Consider the following 26597-nt stretch of genomic DNA (forward strand, 5'->3'; position numbering starts at 1 on the left):
TATTAAGCAAAAAAATGCATACGAGTTTAAAGCATTTGAATCAAATGCCTGAAATAACCTTGAGATTAATGATAAAGTGTGAGTAAGATGGAAATGCAAATAATGGATATAAGAAACTTCCTGGACAAATTCAACAAAAATATGCTGTTTCCCCAGTTTTTAATCCACATTAAAAAATGCATACGAGTTTAAAGCATTTGGATCAAATGACTGACATAATCCTGAGATTAATGAAGAAACGTGAGCAAGATAGAAATGCAAATAATGGATTATAAGAAACTTTTTAGCCAAGTTCAACAAAAATATGTGGTTTTCCAGCTTTTAAACCAACTACAATTTAAAAAAAAATGACTAACAGTCCTGAAATTAACTGACAGACTATTACTTTTCTGGGGACCCTTCCAGTAAAGGACCATAGAAACACTGGAAAACTGAAATTCTAACGCTATTAAACCATTGTTCAAACTAACTTTGAACATCTATGTAGCTAGCTTACTGTCATCTTACATTCTATAGTGTATTAAGGCTACCTCTTGATATGAGACCACATGGGCTAATGTGCTTTATAATAAAAACTCATTTCTTAACTGACAACAGCATGCAAGTAAATACAGTCCAGGGTTCATTAGCAGGAAATCAGCAACAGATTAAGATACAATTAGCCTGACATAGGGTAGATGTGTACTCCACTCTCAGTTGCTGAAAAGATGTTAAAGTTTTATTTAAAAGTCTCCACTACCACCACTAAAATATGATTTACTGTAGTACAGTGACTAACTTGTTAAAATCTAATAATTCCATTTGTAGGTTGAAAAATTAAATGTATACAATGTTCCTCTTGGATTTCCACATCTGCAATCCAATAAATAATTAACAACATCCTCAGAAATGCAATTCAAACAAATGAAGTTAGTAGAAAAATGTATACCTACTTGTGTTTTTCCAAGGGTTTTGAAATGTTAATATTAGACACAATGTCTCCGTAAACCAAAACGAAATCTGAGCGAACTAGCGACTTAGCATCCACATCTCTCAAGACATCACCAAGGGATCGAAACAAATCAGATGTAATAATTCTGACAGTATTCTGAGAAGTAGGAGAGCACCATTTAGATTTCCTATATTGTACAGAAAAAAGTATACCTTATTCAAACAGTTATAAAAAAGTAAAAAGCACATTTCCACAAACACCACCAATGAACAAATTATTCTAATTGTTAAATATTCTCATATTTTGAAATAAGATTTTTTTAAAACTCAGTTTGCATGTTCATAGTTTTGATTATTAGCTTATATATTACTATTATACCAGTTAACATGAAATCACTGGGATCAGGTTTATAAGGACAGATACCAATTATACATAGTAATTATTACTGTTACAGTGTAACACAGTAACTGTCAACTAGTAAACAAAATGTATCTGGAGCTGTATGTTTGGCAAATTTCTCTGGAGATGGGGTTACTAATCTACAAATATGACTTTTAATGGGAGAAGCAGCAAATATGGTGAACATGGGCATATCATATATAGGTGAAAGTTACAAAAGTAGAACATGATCTTACAAATGCGAAGGACAGTAGTTAAACAGAGGCAGTTCCTGGAAAATTAAACATTCTGTCTCTGCACCAGTGAAGTAGAATAATGTTTATCCTAATCTTCAAAGAGATGAAAAAAGCAAACCAAAAACACTACTGTCAGTCTTCAGTCCATGTGCAAACTATACAAAAAAATGAAATTCACAGTCAAGGAACCACTGAACCATGGAACTCAGATTTAGCAGTTATTTCATGTAGTCTTGTTATCAAAAACAAAGGCACTAAATCTGAGTTACTTGGTCCCGTAGTTCCTTTTGACTTTGTGCTGTTTTTTTTTTTGTTCAAACTTAAAAACAGATGTCGGTGGTAGATAAGAAAAAAAAAACACTACCGTAACAACAACAAAACACAGACAACTGAAAACATAGCCACATAAACTCAAGATATGCAAGGGCCATAGGCTATAACTTTTAGTTATGTACTCACCATAACTTCAGATGTTTGGGATCCATCTCGCCTACATTCTGAACTGATGGAGGTTGGGCCCGATCCCTCGGCTCCGACTCATGCCGCTGTCTTATAAACTTGAGGCCTCTTATTGGCTGACTATCTTTATCCCAGGATGCACCTACTAATCCCCAGATCTTGTTTGTCCGCATTCATGCACATGCACAACTAGATTATATAACATTGTTAGATGTTTCAAGATGAAACAACAGGATTAGGACCTTCTGATATCCTCTAATCTCAAGGAAGGGGGAAGGAGGGTGGGTTGTATGGGAATGTGGTAGAGATGGATCCCAAACATCTGAAGTTATAGTGGCTCTATAAAAGAATGTTAGCAAGTCTATCTAGCCTACATTTCACGAACAGTGGGACCAGCGTCCTAGCACCTCAATCCCGGGTGGCTCATTGGAAAGCTTGTTCTGAGCACTGTGGGTAAATGAAGCTCGTCCTCCCAGATGCCCATCTACAATTTGTGGTGGGAAATGAAGGTGCAAGGAGACCATGTGGCGCCCGCACAGAGTATCACTAATAGCAAGCTTAGAATGAGAAAGCTATAAAGTATGCATAGCCCTTGTAGAATGAGCCTTGACAGGGTGGTGAAACTCACACATTAGAATAAAAAATAAGCTTGAGTAATACAGTCCCTGAGTCCATTTTGGCAATGACCTTTAGCAGCTTTTTGATTTGTTGTTGCAAGGATACAAACAACTGATCTGTTCCCTCGTTTGTTGGTCCTGTCTAAATAAAAAACGTGGCTTGTCTGTGGACATCTAGTGTATGTGGAATATGAATAAAAACTTTGTTAGAGTATTTTGGGGAAAAACTGGAAGCTCTAAGGTTATTTGGCAAGCTTAGAAACTGGGCAAAATTTTGAGACAAAGGAAGGATTTAGCTGAGGATACTCTGTCTTTACAGCAATCTTAAGGGGTTTACAGACAAAGCTTGAAGCTCTGAAACTCTTCTGTGAAGTAATGCAGCCACCAGAAGAGGCTGTCTTCCATGATGAACTTTACACATCACATGTGGCTGCCGGTTCAAGGGGTAAGAAGTCCAAAAGTAACATGTACTATGTCGAGATCCATGGGTGCAGGATGAGAAATCGGAGGTCTTGTGGGGCAGCACCAGCACAAGAAGGTCTTACACAGTATTTGCTCATTAAAGGTGGGTCTATGGATTCATGAAAAGGTAAGTTGCTGCCAATTGTACCTTAATGGTAGAAACTTGAAGAAACCTTGATTGAAAAGAAAGTCAAAAAATTTAGTACCTCTGCTACGGGAATAGAAATGGGGTCCAGAGAGCCCGGGACAGGCAAATAGCAAATCTTTTTTCATTTGCTGGGAATACAATTTCTTTGTAGCTGACTTATGGGCCGAAGACAATATATTATTTAACATCTGGATCCAATGTATGACTCCTGACTATAGGTCGGAAGGAGGAGCCAAGTGGGTAATTTTAAGGTGTGTAGGGACTGGTGGGATAAGTCGACTGGTGAACTAAGTAGGTCTGGGGATCTGATCCAGGAACCATGGACCTTCAGAGCATGTCTCGAAGATAGGGGCCACACTTGGCGAGGGGCCATTAAGGGGAGCAATTAAGGTTAAAATTTGCTCCCCAAGAGAGAGATGCCTTTGAATCACCTGGGAAGGAGAGAGAGGGAACTGGAGAGGGAAGGCATAAAGCAAGCGGTGAGGCCAGGATGGACTAATCGTCCATGGGGCTCTTCCTCGGGCGAGAGGTTGGGGAGAAGAACTCTTTGCACTTTGCATTCAGAGGGAGTGTGAAGAGATCGCAACAGGAACTCCCCATTTGCTGAAAATCCTGACTTGCCACTGTTATATTCAGTGACCATTCGTGAGGAGACGGATGGTTCTGCTCAAAGTCTGTCGGCTATCATTGGACTTGCCGGTATGTGAGTAGCCACTAGGAAAGCGTTTTGAGTGAGACTGCCATTCCCAAACTCTCATAGCTTCTCTGCAAAGAGGATAGGATCTGGTCCCTCCCTGTTTGTTCAGGTACCAGACAACTGACATGTTGTCTGGTGAACAGCTATTCATGAGGAGATAATGCGTGAAGGGCTTGAAGGGACAGGAGCACTGCCCTCATTTCTAAGGCGTTGATATGAAGCAAAAGTCTCTTCCGAGTGCCATTTACCTTGGACTGACCTGCAGGGGAATGCCCCCACCCGTCTGAAATCCGTGGTCAAGCCCGCCCGGAGGGTAGGAACAAAGATATCCCTGATCAAGTTGGAGGCACTAGCCTGGCCGGTGTCCCGTTTGCAAGATTCACGTGATCCATGTAGGGTGACTGAGAGGAGTTCCTGGAAGGACCACTGAGCTGAAAAAGCCATTAGAAGAATTCTCATGTGTAACCTTACCAGGGAACCAGAAGAACGTGCGTGGGACATGGATCTAATAATACTGAGACCATTCTAGCTGGGGCTTTGGATCCTGGAAGTAAGGCTCAAAACTTGAGCCTGTATGGTTGGCATAATATCCTGTCTGTGGGTGAATAGACCCGCATTGGTTTTGAAAGGTCTATCTCTCTACCCCAATGAATCTTATGCGTTGAGATGGCAACAGACTTTAGCCAATTGAAGGGTGATTCCAAGGGAACGGTGATATAGTGGCTTGTAGGCTCCGCAATAGTAGATGCTTGGGTGGCAGTTAGGGCCAGTGGGTCTGAATCTGAGCAGGATCCTTGAGCTTCTCCAAGGTGAGCAGTCACGACCGCCAAACATTTGGTGAACACCCTGGGGAGCTGTGGGTGAGACCAAGGGCAGCATGCGGAACTGAAAATGACTGCCTCCCTAGGCTGAGCGCAGTGTCTCTGGATGCTTGATGTATCATGATATGGTGGCCAGCGTCCTTGAAATTATGGAGCACATCAAACACCCTTCTCCTTGTGGGAGGGCCGTTTAGCCGGGGCGCCCGTCGGAACTTGGACTTTCACGAGCTGAGCGGTTTAGGATGCTGAGGTCCAAGATGGGCCTCAAGTCCCGGTCTTTGGCACAAAAGAATCTTGAGTAAGTCCTAATCCGATCTGGTCTCAGGGGACGGTTGGATGACTCCTTTTGCAGCAACATGGGAAGCACAGGGCTGTGATATCCTATTGACTGGGTGGCGGGTCCGGGATTTTTACCACTGGGCTGAGGGGTGAGAGAATGGGATGGATAACCTCCGGCTATAATCCAAGCACCCATCGGTCCTGGTGATACCTTCCCAGGCCTTCCAGGTGCTAGCCCGAGAAAGACCCCCCGACTGGCTCCGGGCCACAGCCCGAGCATCCCTCAAGGGATATGGAAGGCCGAAAAACCCACCCGAAAAGGACTCGCGGTCTCCAGTGTTACGAGGAGCCTCTGCCACCTCTATGGATGGCGTCTTCGGGAATTCCCCTCCTCTGCCTCTGGAAGGGAATCACTCCTGCTGAGAGGGTAAGGCTTCTGGTCTCAGACTTGTTTTCCCTCCTCTTTAGCCTTGGGATGAGCCGAAAGGGAGTGGAAAATCGTGCCCCCTCCCAGCAGTCAGAGTCTTGCCCTCCTGTTCTGGCCGGGTTAGTGTGTCCTTTACCTTGGGTCCCAAACAGGGAGGACCCATCGGAAGGCGTCGGCAAATATAAAGACAAAACTCTTGAAATGACCTGAGCGGGCAGGCTGCGTCTCCGTGAAGCAATGCTGTACCGCAACTCTACTAAACCCCTTCGGCCGCATAAGAAATGAGCCTCATGGACGGAGTTGAAATGGGCGACATTTAGCAACCAGCTGAGCCAGCCAACCCGTCTGGGCTGGCTCCTCAGGCAGAGTTACCCAAGAGGAGTGTCGGATAGCTCTCCTTAATCAGATCCCTCCCTATGAAATCTGGTAAAAAGTGCGTAAGGTGGTTCAGGACCTCAGTGTAGGGCCATGGAGCTGAGGTGCGCTTTCACGTGCCGATCCGTAACCCTGGAGCTCATATTGGGAGGATGGACGGACGTCAAAGCCTCTGCACATCTTGCTGGGTAGCAGATGCCACCAAAGCATCTACAGCCACACCTTTAGTTAGGAACTCTCTCTCTCTCTGTCCAGGCGCCGAGAGATTTGTTCGGACGAGGCAGGCACGGTTCCCTGGAGAATCTGGAGTGTTCCCAGCCAGCCAGATCAAATCCAAGAGCTCGTCGGAAGGCGGGGTGGGCGGAGGCTGAGCCCCAAAGGCCCTTCAGGAATGCGACTCATCAGCAGAGGAGGTTTGGACTGCCAACCCGCCCTCGTTGTTTTAAGGGCTTCAGGATGTCTGCAAAGGAGACATCATCGAGAGGCGACAGGGGACCCCTCTGCATCATCGAGATCAGTGTCGGATGTCAGGGGGCTCATCCAGGGAGTCAGCGTGCTTCCTCTTGCACGATCTTTTCCTGGGGGTTCTTCGAAGAGGGGCTCAGAAGGACACCAGGAGGAAGGCTTAGCGGGGTAACCTGAGCCGGGGCTCCGCTGTCTCTGGACAGGACTGCCAACAACCCAGTTTCCGTATGCAGGGGAAGGAGCTGGGGAAACAGTGGAGAGGTAACCAAGGAAGATTTGGCTAATGCACTCCTCATAGCCCTGAAAGGGGACCACCCAGAATCCTGGGAGGGTCCCACCTCCGTGGCCCGCGACAGTGGGCGGCACTCCGCGCCAGCGCACAAGGAGAGACTTGGGACGGCGTAATCGACCTCCCCAGAATGAGGAAAGTCCGTGTACTGAATTCCAGGCCAAGAGCCGGAGTTGGAGCAAGGGTCAGGCCGGCCATAACACACTGCAGGACACAGCACCGACCCAATGGTGCCAGGCTGTTGGAGGAGGAATCACAGTAGGGAGTGGACCATCGGCTCGAGGCCAAAATGGGCTGGAGCCGAAACTAGCACCCCCGGAACACCGGAACTGGAAGGAGTCGAAGGAGCACCCTATTGATATCCGAATCAGACATCTTGAGATGATCTAGAGGATACAGAGATCGGGCCAGAACCCGATTTCTCCATCGGCTCCGAAGGGCTCGGGGACCCGGCTCCAGACGGACTCAAAACTATCGGCTCGAGGAAGGTTTCCAAGAAATTTCCTCGGTGCCGATGAGACTCAAACTCCAGGGGAAGAGTCTGAGCGGTAACCCTTATAAAACTCCAATATCGGTGGGCACGATGAGGGTGACCGCCTCTCCGTCTGACTCGGCTCCGAGCAGAGGGGTCAGGCTGGAGGCATCGAGGCAGACTCGGTCCGACCTCGGCTCCGAGTCGTGGAGCCCAGTGGAGAAGTCTGCTTAGATTTTTTAGCCGATCGGTTCCGACTGACCGGTGAGGAGCCGGCGCTCTTCTTTAGAAGGAGATGGAGAGGAAGATAAAGCTCCTCGAAGGAGGCTTGATTAATCCCGCGAGAGTTAATTTGTTCTTCCTCTCCTGGAGGACTCTAGAAGAAGGCGTGGCACACACTACAGAGCTCACCCAGCAGGTGCTTAGCACCTGGGCTTAATAGACCCACGAGGTGGTCGTCCGTTATGGACATTTAAAACCACACCTCGTGCATTTCTTAAACCCAGGAGGGTTTGTGTTCTTTAGACGACTGATTTTTTAGAACCTAGTCAAAGATAAGTTAAGTTAAACAACTTTAACCAATTATAATATATATATATATATATATATATATTTTTTATAACACTAAACAGTTAAACAGACAAAAGATAAAGAAAGGTAGAAGACCACTCTAACTTAAGCAGGTGCTTGACTGAAAAGAAAGACATATACAAACAGCGAAACAGCAGGGAAGGCCCTCTAACTTCAAAAGCGAAACCCTTCCTGACTAAAAATAAAATTTTTCAACAGAAATTCAACAAACACACTAATATGACAGCAATAGCTGTTAAAACAGCTTGGGTTTAAAGCCAGGAAATTTTCTGACCACAAGGAAAGCCTAAATAAATGATGCTTGGCCAGCCAATGTTGGACCGTCTAAACATTGTTAGCGAAAAGCAGAGATCTGGGGATAGTGGTGGTGCATCCTGGGATAAAAGATAGCTCAGCCAATAAGAGGCCTACGCTCTGCTCTAGCATGTCGTGCAGTCGGGGCAGGATCGGCTCCGAACCCATCAGTTCAGAATGTAGGCGAGATAGGATCACATAACATCCCCAAGTTACATCTTCAGCTCAGATGCCATGTACGACATGCTTTATCAACACAGCAAAATGTACGGACAGGAATCTAGTATTCTTTGCATATGCACTCACATACATCTACAGAGATCTCTTAAACTTCAGTACAGAGTGGTATCCTGTCTGGGTTTAGTTCAACAAAACCATAGTTCTGAAATGCAAACTGTCTTCACTGCTTATCTACTCATACTCAGCAAACTAATTATCACCATAACCTATAAAATTGAAAGATGGTAATATCAGTTCTTCTCCAGCTACTGAAAGCTACTGTTTTCTAAAATGTAGATTTTAGTCAGCCATTTTAAGTCAGTTCTCAGCCTGCAGAAATGCTAAATCCCACAAAGACAATCCTCTGGAGCATAACCATTACCAACTATACCGCTCACACACTTGACACAAATATATCAAAAACAAAGTATGTAGAGGGCATTTTGCCATCTTGTAGGTGGCAAAGTCTTGTCATCCTTATAAAAACTACAGATGTTTTGCCATTTGGCATATACGTTCCCAATGTTTCTCCATGGCACCATTTAATAAATTAATGTGCTACAATTCTCTAAACTAGCTAAAAGTAAACCATGAAGTAATATAATCTTCCTGTTGTGCTTTCAGAACAGTACTCAAGGAAGTCGTGGAGTATTGTTATTAAAGCTGCAGGAATACAGATTAAATCAAGAAATGGGGCTCATGTAGTCCTAGGGGACACATGCAGTTTAATATAGCCTCGGTTAGTACTCGTGAACACAAGCCAAGGCTAAAACCAGACAGTATTCAATAAAAGTTGGTTAAGCTCTTTCTTCCCATCCACTTGGGACTTCCTCAGAACCAAATTAAACCAAAACCAGTTGTTTAATATACATTACACCAATTAATTAAATAATCAAACAATTAATTTTACCTTTAAACCTATTAAAAAGACCACAGGATAAAAAAACAAAAAATGTGTAAAGGACACATATTAGAGAGATAATCATAAATCATCCATACTTTTTAAAAACATATACAAGGAATAACTCTGTACAACTGAAACAAGGTGCTATCTGATGAAAGTAATTTGTTGTGAGGGCTGAAGTTTAGACTTCTGATAGCCAATTGAGATACCTAAAGATTCGCAGAGCTATAAAAAGTAGCCCCTGGCCAATAGTAAGGACTCCCTGCCTGCTGGAGCCAACAGCCAATCATCTAGGTATGGAAAGACTCTGATTCCTATAAACCAAAGGTAGGCTGTGACTACTACCATGCACTTATTGAACACCTAGAAAGCTGTGGTAAGACCACAGGACAAGGCTCTGGACTGGAAGAAGCACAGAAACTTCCTTGGACCACTTGGGAATAAAAGACAGGCATCCTGGGAAGTCTATGGAGCCCATCCCGTCATTCGCCTCGAGACTGGGTAAAATCGTTGACACCATTCTGAATTGGGTCTTCAGCACACAGAGGTTTAGGCCACTGAGGTCCAGTACTGGCCTGAGGTCCTCATTCTTCTTTGGGACTCGAAAGAATCATGAGTAGACTCCTGACCCTCCTTGATCTGGTGGAACCTCTTGGATGGCTCTTTTTTGGAGCAGGATAGAGACCTCCTGGTAAGCTGCTTGCTGTTATTGGGGTAATATCATTTGGCACCTAAGGATTACACGGTGCCAAGTGAGTTTTTCCAAATAATCAAGCGAGCTGGGATGGAGTGTGCTGTAAGTGCAACTGGTGGCTTTTGTTTTGGTGACATTTAGAAAAAAATGCTATAGCATTGCCTTCGGATAGGATTTCTTGCTCTCATTTGTCCTGCGCAATGGCAATCAAAACAGTTCAGTGTCAAGACAATTTCCCTGATTACCTCCAGAGAAACACACTCAGACAAGCTTCAGGAGTGCCAGATAGGCTTCCTGGAAAGGGTTCTCAATACCCTGGTTTTGTGAACATCTTCCACCATGTGTTCGCTGTCAAGGGGCCACCTCTGCTGCAGTCTACCTTCTCAGAGATGGAGCCAAAGTGAAAACACTGGGATCTTCTGAATCATAGGGACTTGGAACCCTTCTGATACTGATTTACAATTTGACTCTCATGGCAGACAAGACAGTGTCTTCCCATCATACTTGCACCTCATAGGCCTCTTTTTCACGCTTGTTCCAAATAGATAGGTTCTTTCAAAAGGGGCTGGTAAAAAATGCAGTGAAGTTATCCACACAGTCGCACAGGTGGAGCCAAGCATGGCATCTCAGGGTAACACCAGTGCCTATCTCCCTGGCTGCTCCAACAGCTGCATTATGGTACAGACACATGGAGAAACCTGAGGTTGATCATGGTATTCACGGTGGGTTGCAACTGTTTGGTACACACCCAAGACATGGGTTGACCCAAAGTATCCACAGCTTGTTTGACAAGGTCTCTATGGAGTCTGTTCCTATGAGTCAAACAGTTTAATGCCCAGAGGGCAAATGTGCTTGAGTTGTAGACTTGTTTTCCTATCTTACTACCCTTTGACTCTTTAATGGGGGGTGGACGGCAAAGGAATCATCTGTGAGACCTCTTTGGTGTCTGCTGCAATGATCACAGAATCAACCAGAGGACCCTTACCCATGTACTGCCTGTCCTAAGGTTGGCCATACCTTGTCTGGTTTTCTTGGAATGGCTTCTGCTGTGTCTTGTTCTTGCCATGTCCTCCTGGAGACCAAGTCTATCAGAAGATCCACAGGAGGAAAAACCCAAGAGACAGAAGAGGCAGAGCCATTAACCTCAAAGAGTATTTCCTCATCCTCAGTGGGCAGGTCAGATTACCACAAATCCCCTCTGCTTCATTAATTCGAGGATTTTCCCAAATGTGATGTCTTCTGAAAGGGAATGGGGGGAACCCCCTCTTTCATTCAAGTTAGTGTCTAATGGACTCAGAAGGAAAGTCTACATAATTCCTTTTGGGGATGTCTGACTGTGACTGGTCAGAGTCCTCAGACGAGTTAGACTGCACTTGTTGCATATCTCTGAAGACTAGAGTTCTGCTTTTTTCCTGGAAATACAGATGACTGGGCTGAAGAGCAGAAGAAATGGCACTGCAAGGCAAAAATGGCACCAATGAACTCCTAGCAATACCCTGGATGGGGAAAAGGCTGTAAGTTTCTCCACAGCTTCACAGATGGATCCAGTTTCCATGTTTGTTGAGGGTCTTCTCCTTGGAGTCAAGTTCTTCTCCGCTAAAGTTAAGGTGAGAGGAACCGAAGAAGGGAGCCCAGACACCAGAATGCCTTGAAGTAGAGATTGGTATGGTTGACTCGAACCCCAAAGACCTTGACATCAAAAACAGTCCTGCAGATGATGTCAAGTGACCAGTTCCAAATGACCAAAGAAGCTGGGATGGAGTTTGCTGGAAATGCAGATATTAGCACTTGCACCAAGAGAGCTGCTGGTGCCGAAATGATAGGATCTGGATGGAAAACTAGTTCCTACACTGGCACCGAGGAAGCACTAGCAGATGTGAGGTTGGGCCAATCTGATCTACCCTGGTACCAGAGGGGGAATAGTAGGATTCCTGGTTCCATTCCATTTATAGGAAAGCGCTCACAGTCAGCTCCCAATCTGCCTCAGAAACACTCCTAAAGGAACAAACAGATTTAAAGGAAATGGTAGAGAGGAGGATATTGAAGAAAAAAATAATTACACTTTCCATTCCAATAAATATCTACTAACTGAATTTGTAGGGGACTTGTCTCTAATACTGTAGACTTCCTAGCTTATGCCGAGGAGGGGGAAGATTCTCTCCTAGGTACTTAGGAGAAAAAAGGGGATGGCTGATGCCCATTCTTACATTTCTTGGACTTTATCCTTCTTTTTTTCTTCTCATTTCTCTGCCTGTTCTGAGGGAAGGAATCCCTTGATGATAACTTTATTTCTCCTGTGTCTAATGAACGAGGGATTAAGCCCTGGCAAATGGAATAGTCCACACTGAGATGCTCCAACACCAGGCAGATCAAAGATAGTGTACATCTTGTGATGGAAGCTTATTATCCACATTTTGCGCATTTTTTAAAAGTCTTACCAATAGCTACCCAATACAGCCACAATAAGTACAAGAATAAATTAATTGCCTACAACATAGGTTAACAACTTTTTTTTTAACAAAAGAATGACTTACTGCCAAGAAGCTAAGGCACCAAAAACAGCTTAAAGTAGCAAAACAGAATATCTAAACATTCTATTACTGTAACCTCAGCATATGCAAATACTGGCAAAAAAGATCAAGCACTTCACTGGTGTCCAAAATAGAAATTCCTTCAAGATGATGGTACACAAGATCTGAAGGGGTAGAGCACACAGAATTCTGAGGAAAAATGTAGGAGCTCTAAGCACTAGACCAGTAGTGAATGGCTGGATCAGATCCAAGGAGCACCTTGGTATCCAAATGTCAATGTATACGTATGGATGAAATACAAACTTACACTCACTGTTAAAAATGCAACTGCATAAATGCTGCACAACTGTGATGATTCCCTGAATAACTCTGAGTAAAATAAGGTGTACAGCTTTAAGGCACGTGCGACCATTAACTGCTTCCACAGTTCTTAAAAATAACTTGTGTAGCATGGAATCCTGCATCTCTTGTGCGGTCTGAAGTAAATGCTGATGAAGGTGAACACAAACAATATGCATCTATTACTATACTGGATACATCTCGAATACCAAATGTCACAAGGTGTCAGAAGAAATGCATTTTGCATTTCAGTTAAAAAAAATAAATAAATAAAACCTTGCTTTTTGGGAAAATTTGTCTAAGAACTGGGAAATATGCATCCAGAAATTTGACTTATTGTTGACTGCAATCAGAATATCTACAAAAATGTGAAAAGGCACATTGAGCTACCTTGTTGTATGTCACAGGAAAAAAAACATGAAAGTTTGTAATGCACCTGAGTTTCAAAAATGAGGGGGACAGAGTACTATGTCTGACAAAGGGTCTCTTACATTGGACCTCTCCTGCACCTAAAGGGTTTCATTCTCCCATACCTGGACAAGGTACTGGAACAGCTCCAGAGAATATATCTGAACCGTGTGTGCCACAGAGGGCTGCGAGCTCACACCACAGGGTGATGGGGAAAAAAGTAAGTGGTCTGCAGGCCAGCTTAAGACAACAGATTCACAAACAGTAGGCTGAGGCACATTTTTACTGTAGGATCCATCTAGTCAAGGAGAGAAAATACCAGCCAGAATAATACACCGACAATATTAAACACTACGGGCAGAAACAATACAAGTTATACAAGCTTAATCCCACACAGAAAATAGGGCTAAACTGCATAAAATACAGCAGAAACAATTTACATTTTGCAAATTCTTATTCTACAATCTGCATAGTGGCGTAAACAACAAACACACAAAGTCACAGCACAAAGTAAAACTCACTTGCCCATATAGTGCCAAAAATCAAATATATCAGAATCACATTTATTGGCCAAGTATGCAAGCATACAAAGAATTTGCCTCCAGTATCAGTGACTCTCTAAGTATGAATTACATAAACGACATACATAGAACAAGGCAAATGACATACATGCAACTATTAAGAACAAGACAAAAAGATAAATATACGCGTTTATATCACATTATCGAAATTTTGCTACATCGAATCAATAAAGGTCAAACTTTGTTGATCAAAGTAGTAAAACATTGAATAACGTAAAAAAAATAAAGCAATAAAAAAAAAAAACTAACTAGCGTAGGCAGGGGGGGCCCCCACACACCCCCTACTTAAATATACCAACTCCAAGACCGCACTACATTGAGGTAAATGGAAATCTCCCCCTTACGGAGATTTACATTTACCTACGCGATGTTCTGAACTTACGATATTGTCGGCTTACGATAACGTGAACTAGACCCAACTATACATATACATACAAAGTGCAACTCAGCGCAAGAAACACTGAAATAATACTTGTTTCTTTCAGAGTTTAACAATATGTAAACAATGCTGCAGAATCCTTGGAGGCATGGGAAAAAGAATACCCCAACCTAATCAGCGGAGTTAACCATTTATGAACTGAATGGCCTGTGGAAAAAAACTGTACTTACATCTGCTTGTTTTGGTGCGTATTAATCCTGGCTAATGGTAATAGTTCAAAAAAGATGGTGACCTGGATGTGAAGCAGTGATAATTTCCCCTGCCCTTTTCATGACTCTGGAATAGTACAGGTCCTGTAAGGAGGGCAAACTAGCACCGATGATATTTTCAGCTGAACTGACTATTCGATGCAAACTATTTTTGTCATTATTAGACAGAGATCCAAACCACACTGCTATGGATGAGCCGACAACAGATTCAATGATTGCTGTATATAATTGAATCAACAGTTCCTGTGGGAGGTTGAACTTCCTCAGCTGTCGCAGAAAATACATTCGAAGCAGTGTCTTTTTTTTTTTTAAGATGGACCCTACATTGGTCTCCCACTTCAAGTCCCGAGACATTATAGATCTCAAAAACTTGAAGGATTCCACAACTGACACAGCAGTATTAAGGGGGGGGGGGGTAATATTGAAGTACCACTGCCCTTAAATCAAATAGAAACATTTTAAAATAGCATAAATAAGCATTTACTCCCTTATCAGAAATGAAAAAAATTCCACAGAAAATGCAAACAAAGTAATTTGTGGTAAAATTCGCACTTTAATGCTAAAACCAGTTATAACAGTGTTGAACAGTAGTAGATGTAATACAAATGAATAAAATGTAAAAAAAAAAAAAAAAAAAAAAAATCAAACATTTTCCTGTCAAAAATTCCGAATGAAACCAATAAACATTACAAACAAGACGCCAGGTGTTTAGGTGACAGAGAACTTCAGTTTCCCAGTACAAGTCATAGAACACTTTAGAAAAGCCCTATAACTGCTTAAAGGCAACATTAAATATTCAAACAACATACGATTAAGTTAAATTCCTAAAGAAAGAAATTAACAGCAATACTAAATAGCAAGAATCTTAAAATAATAGTTTAAAACACACACACACATACATATATACATGCACACATTAAATACAACTGAAATAAATTACAATTATATAACAATAAAGATTAAAGGAAGTTCCAAAAGGGATCTATCAGAGTCTGGAAGCTGCAATCCACTAATGCGGAGTGATGGGAAGATTCATCTGTGGAAGTTCTACAGCCAGCAGTAAAAGACTGAATAACTGAGTTTCTGTGACAGATCAGGATTACACTTCCTCTAATGGGACAGGCTTAGCCAATCCCCTATCACAGAGAGTCAGAGGAGCAGATTTTGAGCTCTGGAAAGCTGCCAGAGTGAGTTTGTTCAGACACAAAATCCATATGCCACCGAGACAGTGTGAATGATGAACATCTGCTATGACAATAACTCCAGTTAATATGACCCAAAAAGACTTTACTAGATGCATACAATGTGTTTCTTCATGAGAGCACAAGGAGTACTGAGTCTAAACATACTAATGTTGCTAAACAGAAAACTCAAACCAAAGACAGAATTTGGTGAGTTATATAATTCATTGGTTTGAAACACAATCAGACAACATTAAAATGTGCATGGAATAAATAACTTAGACGACTTAAGTTCAGATAAACAGAAACCAGACCATGATATTAAAATGTCACTGAGAAGTATTATCATTAAAAGCAGCATTAAGCCTACGAACAACACAATAGTAAGCTAGAATTCTCAGAAGAATTAGCAGTAATAAATAGCAAAAATATTACAATAAAACACACAAATATAAATATTTAAAATAAAACAAGTCTTAATTGAACACTAGGCCTCTTGATCAGGTGATCTAACAAGACACTGATACACAGCATAATGTAATGTTAGCTTAAAAGTTTAAAGCAATGGATCTTAAAAGGAACTCTACAAAAACCCTTTGCTGTGCAAATAAACTACATATTCTGGTTATCTCATAAAGCTCAAGTGTCAAGTGCTTACTTATGAATGAAAATAAAATAAAAAAAATAAGACAACTCCAGATTGCTGGTGCAGTAAACACTCCACAGATTTTAGATTAATCCAAGTGTCAAGAAGCTTAATGCAATTAAAATCTGAACAGTTATCAAATTGATCATAAAATGTTCAGTTAAGTGTTGAAAAGAGTGTGAAGACTTACTTTCTGGCTTGGTCTATTTACCAGGAGGTTATTATACTTAAGACTGATTCTACAGTGTTACCAGTTGATTGCTTTCTGTAATAAATGGATTAAGGGTACATACCCCCTAGGTAACAATGCTAAACACTGGAAGAAATTTCTCAAAGATCCCTCATGAAACCATAACATAGAGTAAGCCATACAGTGAAACATCAACCAATATTATACATCTCTACAAGTTCACCAAACTTACAACCACACCAACTAAATATAACACATAGTCTGCCAATCAACCCTCGACTGGATCCTCTCAAATAAAATATCATCCCATAGAACTCCATCAGACTGCCCAAGTGATCACTTACCAATCTACTCTATAAGGTACTAAAGCAACAGCCCCCAAAATGTATCATTACAGCCTGGTAAGAAAAATTAGTACTTTTCATTAATGAACTTTTATTTACACACTACATCTTCTTACTTAGGAGTCACTAAAGCCTCCCCCTACAGATGATGCTGTATCCAAGTTCAATAAAATCCTCCTAGATGTTCTAAGTGCATTAGCTCCCCCTCAGACTAAAGAGAGGCATGACTAACCTTAGCAAAACAACTCATGAAATAGACATACAAAGCATGGAAGGTCAGGACAAAAAACAACAATACAGCTTCCACTTTACTAACATATACACAACTATGAAATCTAACAAATCAACTTCTCACCAAATATAAGAATGTCAAGTACTCAACCAATCAAAACATACACACTAATAGTCCAAAACTGTTCTGGGTCTCAGTCAAACTATTAAATCCAGGATAAGGTACACAGCCAACACCAAACACACAGAAACAAAATGGTAACCATAGCCAACCAATTCAATGCCCATGTTAATTAACCAGCTCTTTATGTCCCTACTCAATCAAATAACCTTCTTCACTATTTATTCTTCAATCTAGTTACCACATATACCATCATAAAGTAAAGCCTACTACAAATGCCCAATGACAATCTAAGTGGTGAATATCTTAAAGTACCAACTGAGACTATTGCATATTCAGTTTCAATTCTGATAAGGATCAATTTATCAGTATTTTAATATGAATAAATTTATCTGAAAATAAAGTCCCCTTGCCATGGAAAAATCATTAATTATTCTACTGCACAAGGGTGGAATCACTACAGATCTTTCAAACTATAGGCCAATTGCCTCTATCAAAAATATTAGAAAAATGCCTTCACACACAACTTTTCAACTATTTAATAAATAACCAGCTCCTGTATTCAACCCATCTTGGCTTCCATGCTCATCAAAGCACAACTACTACTTAGAGGAATTTTGTTAACAGTGTCAATACCCACAGAAGTACCCGAAGCCTAGTCTTCACCACTTTCCTAAACTTATCAAAAGCTTTTTATACTGACTCCCACCAGAAACGCTTATAGAAACTCTCATCCTTAGGGCTCACCACATACCTAGCAAATGTCCCTGATTTTCAGGGGCTTCCCTGATTCTGAATCAAATTTTAGCTCTGTCCCTCTTAATTCTTCCTAAAATTGATGACTTTTGGACAAAAGGTGGTGAATTGAACTTAATAAATAATGACAATAATTAAGAGTTTTAGACTTCTTTTACTTCAGAAACTGTATATTAATTCACATTCTCTTATTCTGTCAATGTCACACATTAGTAGTACTAATATTTTAAAAGTGTCCCTGATTAAAGGTGTCCTTGACTGTCCCCGATTATTTGTGGATTTGTCCCGGATTATGTTGAGATTTGTCCCTGACTGAGAGCTATGCGACACAAACTCTTCATTGCACCAGTTTCACAGCTACCTCACAAATGAGCACAAGCAGTGAAATAGAAAAATAATTCTCTACCTCCTTGCCTACAACTATTGGTGGCCCACAAGGATCTATACTAGGCTCCATACCTTTCAACATATTCATCAATGACCTCTACACTGTTACAAAAAATGCTATCCTAGTTAAATAAGCTGATTATGACCCTAAACTGCTCTGCCAACTCTGAGTCTAAACTCCAAGACCTTAAACAAAAATTCTTATTCACTAAAACATGGCTAAATAATTCACAACTACCCCTAAAAAAACAAACTGCTGTTGCTCTTTACCCAAAAGATGCCGCTACCAAATCAACAGTATTCAATATAGTTTCTGCCAACAGCACTATGATACAAAAAGAAAATCACACAAAAAGTACAGCTGCACAAATCCTACTTGCCTATAACAGTAAATGTTCAATTCCTCAAACTTTCAGTGGCATTTTGGGTTATTTGCCAAGGTAACCAATTACTGGCCAGTTTTCAAAAGCTCAGACTTCCCTCCCTCTCTCTTCCTGTGACAGCTGATTGGCTGAACATATCCTGAGATGGAAGCCTCCCGCTGTCACAGGGAAGAAAGTGTTCAGGCTTTTTTGCATCCACAAAGGAGCAGAGGAAAGTACCTGAAGCCAGAATCATGTAGCAGAAGTAAATTCACAGTCAGTCACAAAACCACATAAAAACCAAATTCAACAACCACCAAATTGAAGTTGAAACTTACCTCAGTTATGCACAATCTGGGGGATGGCATGGGGTACTGCCACTGAGGCAATTTGGAATTTGAACAGCTACTGTTACAGGTAAGTAGTACTTATGCAACTGTACTTTATTCACCATTCCTACTGCCTCGGTTACATTTTGGATAGATTCCCAAAGGTTACCGTACCATGAAGGTGGAAGGATAAGGATCCAGGAGCCCATGAAAAACGGTTCTGCCCTGGACTTTGAGAAAGAATCTAGTTTGTAATGCTTTGTGAATGTATAAAGAGAAGACCAGGTTTCTGAATCTAGAATGCTTCTAGAGTCTGCCCCTTTCTAATATGCCATCAAAGAGGATAAGGCCTCAGTCAAGTTAGCCTTAACCTTGCCTGGAAGAGAGTTACTATGGTGGGAGTACAAGAAAATAATAGCAGAGGACAACCATCATGCAATAGTTTGCTTAGAGACAGGTTGTCTCTTAAACATCTGCTCAATATTCCGAAAGTCAAGGTTGTACCGGACTGCCTGTGTGCATCTAGGGTATGTAGAATCTTTTCTCCCTTGTTTTTTGGATTAGGATAGAACACTGGAAAAGGACTTCACATAGAAGGAATGAACAGCTAACTCAACAGGGGTGCCATGTGTTGTTATAAGGCAACGCTCTTCCAATAGTTAGTTGGTATCACCCATCTTACCCAGACCACCAGAGACCTCTCCGTATCGAGTGAAATGCTGACACTTGACTGTTACAGAAAATGAAAACAATATGCACACTACTTCTGCAAAGCCAGAATAATAAATGCTTATTTTAAACAAATGCCAACAGTGCCATCACTTTTATCCACAGACAACCCCTGCATCTAACAATTAAAACCAACTTTTTTGACTAAATATACCTCTGATATCAGATGTAATAAAATAAAAATAGCAACAAGTGAACAAAATAATTTATTTTAAATCCCTCATACACAGATGTGACCATCATTTATTTCCACATGGATCCCTTCAGTAGTTTAACAATAAATAAAACCACTTCCCATTGATCCCTTCATTAATCTGTCCATGTATACAAAAGCACTTCACTGACACTAACATGAAACATGAAACATTTCCACCAACAACCCCTTCAGTAGTTTGTCCATATCTGCACAAGCACTTCACTGCATCAAAATGAAACATTTCTCCCAACAGCCCCTTCAGTAGTTTGTCCATATCTGCTTAAGCACTTCACTGACATCAAAATTAAACATTTCTCCCAACAACCCCTTCAGTGGTATATCAATGTATGCAGAAGCACTTCACTGACACCAAAATGAATAATTTCCCCCATGTTTCCTTCAATAGTCTGCAAGCGCACACAGACAGACAGACACACACACACACGGGGGCACACCCCCACACACACACCCACACCAAATACCTTCCTCCCACATCCTGGCAGTAGCACAGTGCCAGAAAAAAAATAATATTTTACCAAGCTTGTGCTTCCATGTTTACTACTTTCTTCTTCTTGGGTCAGGTAGCCTGAGCCAATAGGAAGGGCTCTTCACCGCATCATGCAGCAGTCTGGTTCACTCATTCAGCAACTTGCCAAATGCTGAATACTGCTGGTCAAACCTAATCGACGATCATGAAACCCAATGCTACTAGAGTCTGCCCTTTTCCAATATGCCATCAAAGAGGATAAAGCCCCTGTTAAGATAGCTTTAACCTTGCTCGGAAGAGATTTGCCATGGTGGGAATAAAAGAAAATAATAGTAAAGTACAATGAGCAGAGTTCCAAGAATCTGAAACCCAACAGAAAGTCAACTATTATCTTTAATTTAAAAATAATAGTCAACTTTCTCAGTTAGCACATTTTTCTCTTTTTTAGCTGGTGGAGGGGCTGCAGCCTAGCAGCCCAGTACCACAAGCCTGCCTTTGCGTCCAACACAACCTGTTTGGCCACATAACCAGAGGGGTCGAAACCCTTTCGGGACCTCTTGTTATTGACTATGTACCACCTATAAAACCTTTTCCACTTTTAAATGTAAAATTTTCTAGTTGCAGGTTGCCTCCTTAAATACCTGCTCCACATCCGCATGGAGAAAGTGCCTAAAAGGTATAAAAATAGAATCATCCAGACTGTCAGCTGCAATTGCTCTAAGCTAGGGTATACCATTCACCCCCGATGCTGTATGAGCAGGTCCAATCTGAGAAGAAGCTTGTGGTAACTGCCCTTGGTGAATTCCATTAAAAGGGAGAACCAACTTTGCCTGTGCCAAAAGGGGACTACCACAATGATCTTTGGTAATTTTTTCTGAATCTTTAGAAAAATCTTGGGAATCACTGGAAAGGGTGGAAATTCATACAGGAACATTCCCAACACAGGAATGACACTGTATCTGTCTTCCAAGCATGGATGCAAGGATGGCTTGAACAATTTTTTCAGCTGTCTGTTTTGAAAGGAGGCAAACAGATCTACTTGAGGTGTTCCCACATCTGGTTCATGTCCTGGAAGACCTCTACATGCAGCTACCACTTGTGAGGGTCTGGCCAGGATCTGCTTAGTCTACTAACCACTGTGTTTTGCCCTGACAAAATGTACAAGGCTTGAAGAAACAAAGAATGCTATGAGGCAGCTCCCAGGCTATCACTGCCAACTAGCAAAGAGGGTATGACCTTGCACTAACTCAAAAACAATAATTTAAATCATAAACAAAAACATAAATGAAAAGGCTTTAACTTTAACTGATGCATTGAGCTTCACCTTGTATCTCCTTGCTTGTTCAATACCATATCATGGTTGTATTGTCTGTGATCCCCCAAAGAGGAACCAGAGTCCATAAAGTGCTGAAGAACGTAACGCATGAATCATTGCCAACATCTTTTTTATATTTATGTGCTTTGGCATGCCCTGAGGCCCCACAAGCCTTGCAATTTACTTCCCAAGGACACTGCACTGTGTGTAAAATTTGAAAAGTCTGTCTGAACAGAGTGGACTGGGGTCTGAAGAAAGAGAATCCCTCCAACACTGCAGTTCCTGTTTCACAAATCCCCTGTACTGGTACCTGGAAATCGGTGGTATGAAGATTCTGGGTCCAACAATTTTCATGTACCACTGAATGCTTCTCATGTGTAGTCTGTCTAGTGATATCATGAGGATTACTGATGTCATGAGGTCTAGAATTTTGAGGAACTCTCTTGCTGAGGCCACTTCAAACAAGAGAGAAATCAAAGAAAATGCCCAGATAAGTCAGAACTTTGTCTTCTGGATGGAAGGCCATACTTTTTACTACATCTCTCCAACACCACAGGAAAACAGTTTGTTGAGAGTAAGGACTTTTGAAGGTTCATTTTGAAGCCTAGGTTGGAAGGGTGGTAAGCAGCCTTGTCTAAGAACTCCAAGCACCTGGATGAAAAATCTGCGCAAATCGTGTAAATAAGGAAAAATGTGGATGCCTAAAGTTCTGCAAAAGGCAAGTATTATGGCCAGACACTTTGTAAAACACCCGAGATGCAGTAGATAGGCCAAGGGGTAATGCAGAAAACTGACAATGTAAGCTAGACACAGCAAATCTCAAAAATTTCCTGAAATTGGGAGGAATAGGAATTTGATATGCATCTTTGAGGTCTAGAGTCACCATAAAACAATGGTCTGGAAGTAAGGCTAGGACAAGGTGAATATTTTGAATTTTGGAACTTTTACAAAGATGTTTAGAAAGGACAAATCTAGGACAGGTTTCCAGTACTCCTTTTTGGTACCAAGAATATTTTGGAGTAAAATTGTTTGCCTTTGTCTACTGCAGGCACTGATTCTAAGACTCCTGCTTCTTCCATGTGATGGAACACTGGAGTAAACCACTCTATCTATTCCAGCAATGGTGAACCTATGACACATGTGTCAAAGCTGACATACGCCATGATGTTTTGGGTGGCACGCCAGCAATCACCAACTCCCGAGTTATCAAAGACACTGCTTTTGCATTAGCTGCTCATGTAAAGTGCACTGAATTATTTTGTGCCAGGAGCTTTTGACACGTCAAACCCAAAAGGTTGGCCATCACTGGTCTAGTATGGTGGGTGGGGATGAGCTCCCCTGAAAGGGGGAGGATTTTCTATCCACTGACAAGAGTATACTTTCTGAATTATTCTCAGAATCCATTTCTCTGAAACTATCTGTGGCCAGGCTGTAGAGTTGACAGAGAGCCTAGGGGAAGGAGGAAGAGAAGAAAGGGGAGGCAGAGTAAGGGTACTCTGTGATTCGGAATACTCATTCTTTTGCAAGAGGTTGATCTTTTTTGGAAACAAACTTCTCTTGTTCAGTTTTGAAGAATTATCCTCCAGTCATTTCCTTTTGGACCCCTGATTTTTGTTTGGCTGAGATGTTTGATTTTTCTACCGTTGAAGGAAGATGCCCTGTACGGGGAGGAATTGGGTAAATGAAACATCCTAGATATCCCATGCATTCATCTGCCTCTGTCATCCCATTGTTTGAGAATCTGTTTAACAGAGGGCCCAAACACCAATTCAGAACCTGAAGGTGTATTAAATATTTCAGCTTTTAAGTAATCAGTGAAGTTCTGATTACATAACCAAGCATACCATTTCAATACAAAAGGAGGAGTATTTCTCAAGATTGTTATCTGTATATTAAAGCACACCATTCAAAGCCTCTTTCTTAGCCATCAAAGTCAAATTTGAAACAATTGCATTCATACAAAACTTTTGCTCTGCAGGTAAGGATACAGCAAAACCATCCAAATTGTAAGGACACTGGAAAATAAATTTCCACAAACCATTTCCCTCTTTATTACAGAGTGTTGTACCAGATGAAGCCAATGACTTTTTATTTGAGAAGGCAGCTGGGGAGATCACAGCTGGGTCAGCAGCCAAATGTGAAAAAGTTCTCTCATATCTGAGGAGACCCTACATTTTCAGGGACTGCTGGAATAGAAACTAGTGTCCTGCAGGTAGCTTTATAAACATCTTCCAAAGCCAGTAAGAGATGGAGGCTAGCCACAGAAATTGGGCATCTTGTTCTCTATAAGGCAACATCCCCATCTAGCTATGGGGTAGTTCCCAACTACTCCCAAGCAAAAATATCGCTAAATCTAGCAATCATCTGATGAAAAGTGAATACTTGTTTGGACTTAAGCTCAGGTTCACCTTCTGAAGAATCAGAGAGACAGGACTCAGGTCAACCATTGCCCTCTTCAAATTCCTCATTCTCTGAAAAAAAAACAGAAAGGTTTAGAAAGGTTTCCAGCCAAACTATCACTAAAGTCATGTGTGGGAACACAGCAACGTAGCCAAGGAAACCACATCAGCCTTATAAACACCTATGATCAGAACATGAGATGTATGACGAAACGTCCGTTTCCTTTTCTTGAGAACTTCACTACTAGATAAAATATCTGGGGACAGAGTATTATACCTGATGAGGAGCCTCTTACACCAGACTATTCCTGCATCTAAAGGGATTGGTTCTGCCATACCTGCATTAGGTATTAGCACAGCCCTGGGGGATGTATCTAAGGCTCTTTCCATAGTGCTGGGCAAAGCTACACCAGAGGGAGAAGGAGCAAAAGGCAAATGGTCTGTACGCTGAGCAGTGGTCTCAACAGAATTACTAACCATAGGCTGCGACATATTTCTATTTTTTTCTTTTTAGGCACAACTGGATTTGATGGAGGGAGGGTAACAGAGTTAGGATCCATCAAGTCATGGGACAGAACACCAGCCAGAACAATAAACTGACAGTACAGAATAACATGTCACAATAAGCACTTAAAGTTTTGAGTAATAATTATGTTCCCAAACAACTAAACTCTGCCAAACTATGGTATTTTCACAAAAACAGTATGAAATGTGTTCAGAATTATTTTACAACTGACAAAAGTTAAAGAATTTTCAGTATACAAAGTCCCAACATCAAAGCAGCCAATGTGCCAAACCAGTTTTTAAAAATTAGCTCCACTTACTTTAACCATGTTGAACTGCATAAAATAGTGATTAAACAGCAACTTAAATGTTGTTTTCTTGTCAGAGTAAAATCTCCACAGTACATTAAAATAACTTTATTCACATTAAAATCCAGTGTTAAAAGCATACAGAACACAGTCACACATACAGTAAATTTACAATTTCCGTAAAATCCAAGTTCTGCAATATTTTCCTGTCAAAAGATGAAAATAAAGCAGAGTAACATCAGCAAAGACAGCTAATTACTGTAAACACAGACAAACTATTAAAATAAATATTTTTAAATAAACATAAAAACAGAAAGAGAATACATATAATAAAATGAAGGCTTATCTGAGCAGTAACGTGAAAAACCAGCACTGGATCATCTGAAGAAGTCAGAGGACATTTTTCTTTGGATGAAAGAAAAAGACTGAACATTCACATTCTGGGAGAGCTGGAGGCTTCCTTCTCAGTATATGCTCAGCCAATCAGCTGTCACTGGAAGACAGAAGAAGGGGAGTCTGAGCTTTTGAAAGCTTAGCTGGCCAGAACTGGGTTACATTGACAGATGAACCAAATTTCCACACAGACCATGGGAATGATGAACATTTGCTCAATGTCATCATAGATGGCCAGTTGAAATTCTACCATTATGTATCAAGTGGTTAAAAACACACATCAAAAACTAGGTGCATTATACAGAGTAAAACCTACCTCACTGGCATAGCCAGCAGACATATAGCCTCAACTTTCTTACTGCCATCTCTCCTCTAAGCTGCCCCAATCTTTACTAACCTTCAAGTCTTGCAACTGCTCAAACTTGAACAATGCTACAATAACATAGCCAAATTTGCAGTAAACTATCAAAACGGAACACACCACTGCCTATCCCTCAGAGAATTAATATGGTATTAACCACAAAATCACCTAGCTATTTCTCCATTATCTACAATACACAGACTTCTCTATAAGCCAGCAAACTGCCAAGCGTTTGACAACTTAAAGAGAAAAATCACTAATCACTACAACCAAATAATCTAACACTGCAGTTAACCCTCTATATTCATATGTGTAGCTACAGTATGGAACCATATTCCACTACCACTGAAATCCATTCAGAATGCAAACTCATTTAAACAAAACTTAAACTTAAATGATACTGTTATCTTCATACTACCATATTGTAAAACCATTTCTCTCCATTCAGAAAACGACGTCTCACAACCAGTCTTCACGAATACCTAAATAGTTTTACTATCTCCTCCAAGTCCTATGCATATTTTTCTGACACCGCACACCCCAACTCTATACTTCTAACATAAACTTTATGACAGCCATGTATAGAATTATCTATGAATCTGTTTTATACCCAATCTCTTAACCAAAATATTAACATTCTCTGCCCTACACAATTACTTTCCTCATCTCCATTTCTTTGATTTTCTGAGCACTAACCACAGGACAAACCCATTAATAAGCCTCTTCAACTGTTCAGTAATGAGAATCTACTACTGTACAAGTATCTCTTGCACTGCAATAATTGCCTTTACTTCATATGGATGTAACTCAATTAAACAAATGTGTAATTCTTAAATATAACTTAACTTAATGTCTGTTCATGTATATTACTAAACTTCTGTTTAAAAAATGGTTGTAATATACTGGAGGTTTTCTCCCTGGTCCTCTGCTAGTAAGTTTTTTTTTTTTTTTACTAAACCCAATCAGACAAACTCAGTACATAAAAACAAAATATAATATTTTTTTCATGTTCCAAAGAAAGTTCCAGAATAGAAATGAGGAGGAGCTTAACCACAAGAACAGCCCAGTGTAT

At 41.1% G+C, this 26597-nt stretch overlaps 1 protein-coding gene across 1 annotated transcript in view; it reads right to left on the reverse strand.

The window, feature by feature from the left end:
- Positions 1 to 26597, reverse strand: part of EIF2B5 (eukaryotic translation initiation factor 2B subunit epsilon) — a gene marked incomplete in the record, with an annotated part of 757864 nt that overhangs the window by 645969 nt on the left and 85298 nt on the right. The window contains 1 exon segment of the mRNA XM_044070200.1: positions 933 to 1118. Coding sequence (XP_043926135.1) covers positions 933 to 1118 — 186 coding nt within the window.

This window comes from Protopterus annectens, chromosome 4.part1 (genome assembly GCF_019279795.1).
Source record: "Protopterus annectens isolate FY-2018-M chromosome 4.part1, PAN1.0, whole genome shotgun sequence".
In the NCBI taxonomy this organism is placed as follows: Eukaryota; Metazoa; Chordata; order Ceratodontiformes; family Protopteridae; genus Protopterus; species Protopterus annectens.